At 40.0% G+C, this 8,676-nt stretch overlaps 1 protein-coding gene across 1 annotated transcript; it reads left to right on the forward strand.

The window, feature by feature from the left end:
* Positions 1-7,239: 7,239 nt before the first annotated feature.
* B3GALT1 (beta-1,3-galactosyltransferase 1) lies at positions 7,240-8,279 on the forward strand. The gene has a single exon (XM_063087971.1). It carries the CDS (start codon positions 7,299-7,301, stop codon positions 8,277-8,279), a length of 981 nt encoding a protein of 326 aa, XP_062944041.1. The 5' UTR covers positions 7,240-7,298.
* Positions 8,280-8,676: the final 397 nt, after the last annotated feature.

An 8,676-nucleotide genomic window follows, 5' to 3' on the forward strand; every position in this document is an offset into this window, starting at 1 on the left:
AAAGGTTTGAATCACTTTTTGCAGATTTGGGAGGGAAATGATTTCGACTGCCAGATCATGATGAATATTACCTTTCGCTTTACACCACTTCCTCGATGCAAATGATCTGTTGGATAAGTTCAATTATGGATCTCTTTGAAAAGATCATAATTGAATTTTTAAAGGGAACAAATTCGCTCTTTGTCTGTCTGAGGCAGAGGAGTCATAACACTTACTCCTATGAGCAGTCAGAGACTTCGGCTTCTACGGAGATGGTTCCTTTCCTAGCCAAGGAGGCTCACTTAAAAGAAAGGCGAGAGAGAAAGCCAGCCCTCTGTGATTTGGAGAGATAAGTTAGCAAGCTGGATAGCATAATGGTTTATGAAATTCTTCCTTCAAGGACCATTATCTAGTGTTAATAGTGTTTTATTTCTTCCTCTCCTGTGCTTATTTACAGCATAATTACAAAAGCGAGAAAAAGGGAGGGAGTCAGGCACCCAGATAACATATGCCAAATTAATGCGGCCACCTAGAATCTCTGGCCTTTGGGGCTTGTTTATCAATTAGTTCTGTTGTGGTCTGAGTTCCTGTATTTCCCCACAGAATGCAGATACTTTGATTTCACTCATACACCAGCTCTGAGGAAAGTCATTTGAGATCAAAATGTTCTTCAGGGAAAAAAAAAAAATCTTTCTCCCTGCTCAGTATGATGGGGGATTACAGCCAGCTCCTCACCCATTTCAAGAGTATTTCATAACACAAGCAATTAACCCTTCCTCCCAACCTCCTTCCCTCTTGCCCTTCCTTCCTTCCTTCTTTCCTTTCTCTCTCCCTCCTCCCTTTCTTCCTCTCTCTCTCTCTGTTTTCCTGTCTTGCCTCTCTTTTAACTGATTAATATTGGGTTTACTTTTTTCCAACTGCTTTATCTTTCTTCACCATCTCTTAACTGCTCAGTGCCTGGCACCTAGTAAGTGTTCAATGACTCTCTGATAAACAAATATAGTAGATTTGAAAATGCAAGGGGAGTTAGTACCTGGAGATATTCCTTGAGACACCAGAGAGTGAAGCAAATCATGCCATTTGGTGAGGCTCTTGCAACCTTGCCCGTAAGTAAAAGGAAGCTTGAATGATTGCCAAGCCAAGTCAGAGTAAGTGGCAACCAAGACATAGGAAATGTGTTGACTTGTACATGCCTGCATTAGGCAGGGTTCTCCAGAGAAACAAACCAATAGGATATATAGATATATAGAAAGAAATTTATTATGAGGGATTGTCTTATGAGATTATGAAGGCTGAGAAGTCCCATGATCTGCTGTCTGCATGCCATGGAAAGCCAGTGGTATAGTCCAAACCCAGTCTAAACGCACAGGCGTGAAGACCCAGGGAGCCAATGGTGTAATCCCCAGTCTGAGTCTGAAGGCCCAAGATCCAGGAAAGGCCAGGTCCAAGCACAGGAGAAAATGAATGTCCCAGCTCAAGCAGGGAGAGCAAACTTGCCTTTCCTCTACCTTTTTATTCTATTCGATCACTTAACAAATTTGATCGTGCCCACCTGCATTGGTGAGAGTGATCTTCTTTACTCAGTTTACTAATTCAAATGCTAATTTCTTCTAGAAACACCCTCACAGACACACCTAGAAATAATGTTTCACCTGCTGTCTGGACATCCCTTAGCCCAGTCAAGTTGACATGTAAAATTAAACATCACGTTGCCTGAACCATGATGGAGATAGACATGAAACTGGCACCCAAAACGGTGCACAGTGCACCAAAGATACTGCTCCTAGGCCTTACCCCTGGCTGTACCAAAGAAGAAATTTTAAAAGTTTTTAGGATTTTTTAAATAAATTATTCAGAATAATCCATAATTCAGTTTTTAGAAGAAACATGTCTTCTTCAATGAAAATTCTGCCCCATTAACTTCCTGAAAGGTGAAGGTGGATAGTTACTGGAGAGTTCTGCCAATGAGGTAATCCACAGTACAGTAAGGCCCCTGGGTGTCTTTCAAGTTTTCTAGTTAAATGTTTCTATTTGGAGGGATTTGTATTTAATGAATCACAAGTTAATGTGTCATCAGTGTATGTGGTTGTGGTAAACCTGCTAAAAGAATCACAAATGTTACATTTGCAACTTTCTATTTTACTAATACATTCAATTTTCTGTTTAAACAGGATTTTTTTAAAAACATAAAACTGAAAGAACCCTATAGAGGATTCTGCTCTGTGATAGTCAGTGCCCTCTCCAGAATTTTACAGATGACTTTTTTTTTCCATTTCAGTGGGCCTTTGGCTCTAAGTTTTCCAAGAAGAAAACAAATTTCTCTAGCAGGAAAATCTGTACAGAGTACTCTCTAACCTGGATGGACAAACAAAACACTGACAGCAATCCTATTTATTTAAAAGAATTGATCAATATATGTGCTCAGGATCCCAAACCATGGATGAACTGATGAACCAACACAATCCTCTCACCCCCATTAAATACTTCTCTCTGCATTGTGATACCATCTGCTGTACAGCTCCCTTTCTCCAGAAACTCGGATGATTTGGTAATGCTTGTTAACACCCATAATGTGTTTGTAGATAAAACAGATATTATTATTGCCCTTTCTTTGTATTTAAGGCTACTGACACACAGAAAATTCACATCACAAGTTAGGATTACTCAGGGAGTGAACCATAGACATGCTGGTCCGTTGCCAATTACTTCATCCAACATATATAAAATTAATCCTTAGAGTTCAATGCAACATACTATCCTTTCTTGTCTTTAGTTACATTACTATTTTCAGCCCAAAGACATATTTTTGTACTTTTTGGCCACCTGAGAAATCTGTTTCGTTGTAAGCAAAAGGGCCACTGTTAGAAGTCTATATTGTCTCTGGCCACTCTTCAGATTCTGTGCTGGCTCCTTTTCACATTTCAAATCCTCTGCTTTTTTTAAACAGAAGATTTACTAAATAACAACTTACATTTATTATTGAATAAGATGTAATACTATACCTACTTTTGTTGTCATATGTGAAGAAAAAGGGAAAAAAGGTCAATAGAAATACTGATTCTCTGTGTGTGTCGTGTGTGTGTGTGTGTGTGTGTGTGTGTGTGTGTGTGTGTGTGTGTGTGTGTGTGTGTGTGTGTGTGTGTGTGTGTGTGTGTGTGTGTGTGTGTGTGTGTGTGTGTTTCAGGATTTCAGAGAAAGAGATTTACAAAGTTTCCAAACCTCTTCAGCGGTTGCAGCTTTCCCACTCTGCCCCCAACATCTTCCAGCTTTAATGTGCTCTTTGCAAATCATCGTTTTTTGATGATCAAGAATCCCTACAGAATTGGTATAGAGCAGTGCATAGCAAACCAGAATGAACTAGAAAACATCCAAACGATGAACACACATCTAAGAAAACAAATGCATCACTGGGATCACTGGGATCACTGGGAGACTAGCAGCCTGAGATGCTCCTTGCAACCCAGGCTTTCTATCCAAGATTATGCCTATTATCCCAAAGGAAGCTCAGGAGTGACTATTCACCTAGCACTCACTAGCTGTGTGATCTTGAACAAGCTGCTTAACATCTCTGAGTTTCCACTCTCTCATCTGTAAAATGGAGAAAATTATACCTTGCAATACTCTAAGGAATGAAGCACTATAAAATGGAATAGAATGGCATAGAATACAGCACATAGCACAGTGCCTGGTCTACTATACACATTTTTAAATGAGAGCTACAATAATAATGGTAAGGAGTATTATGTTTATTAGCTGTCCAGGGAAGAAAGCTCATTCTTCTGTGAAAAACTGTTTATAAATACGTAAACCTTTTTCAAGCTCTCACTTATTTCTCTTATATTTTTCTTCTTTTTTTTTTTTTTTTTCAGTTCTTCCTAAATCTCCCAGGTACCTCTGTTTATGTAGTCCCTTCCTCCAGATAATCACACAGAGAGATATCAGATAAAACAAATTCTCACTTACTCTTCTGTGGCATAGGACTATGGGAGAAAGAAATCCTTAATATGGAAGAATGAATTGCTATTGAAATAAGTGGACAGGATTTGGGGGAGATAAAATCCTCTTTCACACCCTTTAGACTGCACAGATGGTGTATTAGTCCATTTCTGGTGCTTATGACAAAATACACGGAACTGGGTGATTTATAAGAAAATGAAATTTATTGCTTACAGTTTCTGAGGCTGGGAAGTCCAAAGTCCATCTGGTGGTGGTGACAGTGACCCAGGGGTCTCACATTGCAAGACAGTGGAACAGAGACAGCAGATGGGAAGAGTTTCTCATTCACTCCCTTTTTACAGCCCTCAGAACCATGCCCCTAACCACCATTTTTAATCCATCCCCTAAGGTGCGATCCTACAACCTAATCACCTCTTCAAGGCTCCACCTTTCAATTACCGAATGGGATTTCTCATCCTCTTAACAGTCACAGTGGGGACCAACTTTCTAATACAAAAAACTTGGGGAATAAAATTCAAGCTTCAATGAATTTGAGGAGGACATAATTCGATCCACCACAGATAGGTAAGCAGCTACTCAGCTCAGGATGGTTTCTGAGTACCACTCAGCATCCGATTCCTGCCTATCTCGGTAGTCCCACCTCTCTCCACTCCTTCCCTCCTCCACATCACCCTGTCCTCTTCCTTTACTCAACTATTTCTGGTCCTGGTACAAGCCATGCTCACTCTCATTTTATGCCTTTGCATATGCTATTTCCCTTACCTAGAATGCCTGATCCCCATCCAGATAATCCCTAGTTGTAGATTCAGCTTAGCTCACCTTTTCTGAACTTTCCATGGCATCTGGGAGAGGGAGGAAGAGTAGGATTCACATTGCAGCCTGTGTGAATGGTGCCCTCTGGAGCTGTGCTGTGCACAATCTACAGGGCTGTACCCGGTTCTCCCACACGCTGTCCACCACCCCACACCCTATGTACTCCAAAAGCCTCGTAATGAAAATTTTTATCCCACTGTGATAGTCATTTATTTGAAATCTTTCCTCCTAGACTAGGAGTTCCTTAAAGCAGGAATATGGGTTCTATTTCTGTTTTTCCAACATTTCACACACAACAGGCACTCAACGAATATTCAATTAATTGGTTGATTGATGGATAAGTGAATAAACAAATGAATAAATTTAAGAATTGAATGAAAGCTTAACTATAAAGGTAGAGGATAAAAACTTGTTAAATTAACTCTGCAAGGACAGGAAAGGAACAATAAAAAGGAGATCAAAATATAAAGTGGAGAAATCCTCCATTAATAGTGTGATTACTGGCTCCCAAAGATTGCCTGGCAGGAGCCACTGCCAGGTGAGGCTGTTTGGGAGGCCCTGACATCTTGGTGATAGGTGGCTCACAATTTAGCAGGAAAATATGCAAAAGGTCAAGGGCAATGGAATGATAAAGGTAGGCTTATACTAATCAGATACATAGGCTAGAACAACAGTAGAGAAAGTTTGGTTTCTAGTACCATGTTGAGACTCACTGACAACCCTTTGAAATTGAAATGGTGTCAATGTGTGTATATCCCAAGGTGAGAAGCCCTTTTCTCTATTACTGGTTTCTCTCACTTCCTTTTGCTTATTGTTTAAAGTTTCAGAGCTTGTTGCATACAACATCCTTCTTTTTATCAGCTGTGGTGCACCTTAGAGCAGAAATTTCCTTCAGAAGGCCAAGGATATAGGACCCTATATTTAGAGAGTACTTACTATGGGTTGGATGAGGGCCTGAGTATGCCTGGAATCATGCTTCTCCAAGCCATTCTAATATTCGTTCAGTTAAAACCATAACCACACTGAGTTATTGCTAGTCTCATATGGATCATATATTCACAGCTCATGGCTTAAAAAAGAGGATGTATATTGCCTTTGCTGTTGCCCATCATGTCCTTTCATTTCATTATGACTATTGTGCTTAGAAACATGATTTTCAATCTATAATCCCAGTTAAATTCTTTCAACACAGTCTGTACAGTTAAGCACATAGTTTTCTTTGAAGCAGACTTTGTTAAAATCTATTACCTACTATCTTACCTTCCAGGACTTCCATATTCTGCTTTAACTGGGAAGGATGAAACAATTATGTGAATGGACTTTGTAACCTGGCATATAGTTTTAACTGAAATAAAGTTAAAAGCTCTAGAGAGTATTAGAAGTTCTAGAAAGGATTAGCGTTCCACAGCACAACTTCTTAATTTGAACACCAATTAAAGCTTTGTCAGATTGTCACTGGGTTTTTGGCCCCCAAGCTCAATTGTCTCTCTCATTATACTCATGCTATGTTTATAGGCAAATGTAACTAAGTAAAAAAAATTAAAGGGGGCCAGTAAAATTTCATCAAAGGAACAAATGGGTGAATTTTTGAAAACCACAAAAAGCAACACCATTTAGATCTACTCCAAAATGAATGCTTCCAGTTGTCTGAAGGGACAGTTGAGGGACAGTTTCCATGCATGAAGGGTAAGGATATTCTCCATATGGAGCCTCAGAAAACTGAAAATTGGGAGCTAAGAGTTCTGAGAGCCAAAGTAAGGAGAAAAGGGAGAAACAGCTGAGAATTACTTCTAAAGTCTGAGCCAAGGGACATGCAGTATTAGCAGAGATTTTCCAGTGGTGATGGAGACATTTTCAAACATAGAGTTAGAGAAAGCAAAGAGTTGTTGAGAACTGATTCCTTCATCAGAATCAAGCAAACAAAAGCTCAGACTTGGAAAAATGGAGAAGAGATATGAAGAAATGTATGAGACTTTCTTGCCTGAAAGAAGACTTTAGAGCCAGAAAGTATTTAACTGCAAAGAAGGCCTCTTGTAAAGAGAAAGAAACTCTTTCAAAATCACAAATGTTCAGTTTGCTTCATATTCATGTAAAGTTTATGATCTATATATTTGTAATTGGGAATGAATATACATAAATATCTTTTACAAGGGGAGAAGAAAAGGAGAGCTATGTCAGGAAGCTTTCAGGACTGGTGGAAATGAATGATCATGTTTATTTTAGCCATCATAGGTCATTCTTATACCCTTGTTATGTTTATTTGAGGATGTAAAATGACTACATATATCTGAATGACGACTGTACTTTATTGATTTTGCAGAGTTAAGAGGAAGATTTATGAGGCGTGGAGCCCTTCATCTGGTTTGGAAGAAAGTAGAGTGAACGTAGAGATGCCAGACTGCCACTGAGGCCCATGGACAATCCCACACTCACGCTTCTCAGTCGAACTTTAAGATTGATTAATAATATGCTGCCTTTGGAAGAGGAAAAGAAACTAGTGCCAGGAAGGCATATTCTTCAATATTCGGCCTAGGCACGCTTTCGAGACAATGGCGTCAAAGGTCTCCTGTTTATACGTGTTGACAGTCGTGTGCTGGGCCAGCGCTCTCTGGTACTTGAGTATAACTCGTCCTACTTCCTCCTACACAGGCTCCAAGCCCTTCAGCCACCTAACAGTTGCCAGGAAAAATCTCACCTTTGGCAACATAAGAACTCGACCTATAAACCCACATTCTTTTGAATTTATAATAAATGAGCCCAACAAATGTGAGAAGAACATTCCTTTTCTTGTTATCCTCATCAGCACCACCCACAAGGAATTTGATGCCCGCCAGGCAATCCGCGAGACGTGGGGGGTCGAGAACAACTTTAAAGGGATCAGGATAGCCACGGTCTTCCTCCTGGGCAAGAACGCTGATCCCGTCCTGAACCAGATGGTGGAGCAAGAGAGCCAAATCTTCCACGACATCATCGTGGAGGACTTCATTGACTCCTACCATAACCTTACCCTCAAAACATTGATGGGGATGAGATGGGTGGCCACTTTTTGTTCAAAAGCCAAGTATGTCATGAAAACAGACAGTGACATTTTTGTAAATATGGACAACCTTATTTATAAACTACTGAAACCCTCCACCAAGCCAAGAAGAAGGTATTTTACTGGCTATGTCATCAACGGAGGGCCCATCCGGGATGTCCGCAGTAAGTGGTATATGCCCAGGGACTTGTACCCTGACAGTAACTACCCCCCTTTCTGTTCGGGGACCGGCTATATCTTTTCAGCCGATGTGGCAGAACTCATTTACAAGACCTCACTCCACACAAGATTGCTTCATCTCGAAGACGTGTATGTGGGACTGTGTCTTCGCAAGCTGGGCATACACCCTTTCCAGAACAGTGGCTTCAATCACTGGAAAATGGCCTATAGTTTGTGTAGGTACCGCCGAGTTATCACCGTGCATCAGATCTCTCCAGAAGAAATGCACAGAATCTGGAATGACATGTCAAGCAAGAAACATCTCAGATGTTAGGATTTTTACCCATGTAAATACATTTATTTTCTTTTTTAAGAAATGGGGCCTAAGTTATTGGTATTTTACAGGTGTCACCAGGGGAAATGAACTGGTGAAGGGGTTTTATAAAGTTTTTGCTTCCTGCTCCTAGTTCCTTTCTTGGATTACCGATTTACAAATGTTAGGCTCTGGCCATAGATATAATAAATGATTTAGAAGGATGAGATTTAATTCTCAGGTCCTAAGGAATTGCCATTTATCTCAAAAAGCGACTTCCAAACAACTTCTAGGATTTACATTCTGTGCATCTGAGATAAAAATCTGGTTCTGGGAAACTGAAACTCACAGTAATGTCTTCATATCATCTCTGTGAAAATAAATAAGTAAATAACTCTTTCAAAAACGATTCGGAAAT

The sequence above is a fragment of the Cynocephalus volans genome, chromosome 1, assembly GCF_027409185.1.
Source record: "Cynocephalus volans isolate mCynVol1 chromosome 1, mCynVol1.pri, whole genome shotgun sequence".
NCBI lineage: Eukaryota > Metazoa > Chordata > Mammalia > Dermoptera > Cynocephalidae > Cynocephalus > Cynocephalus volans.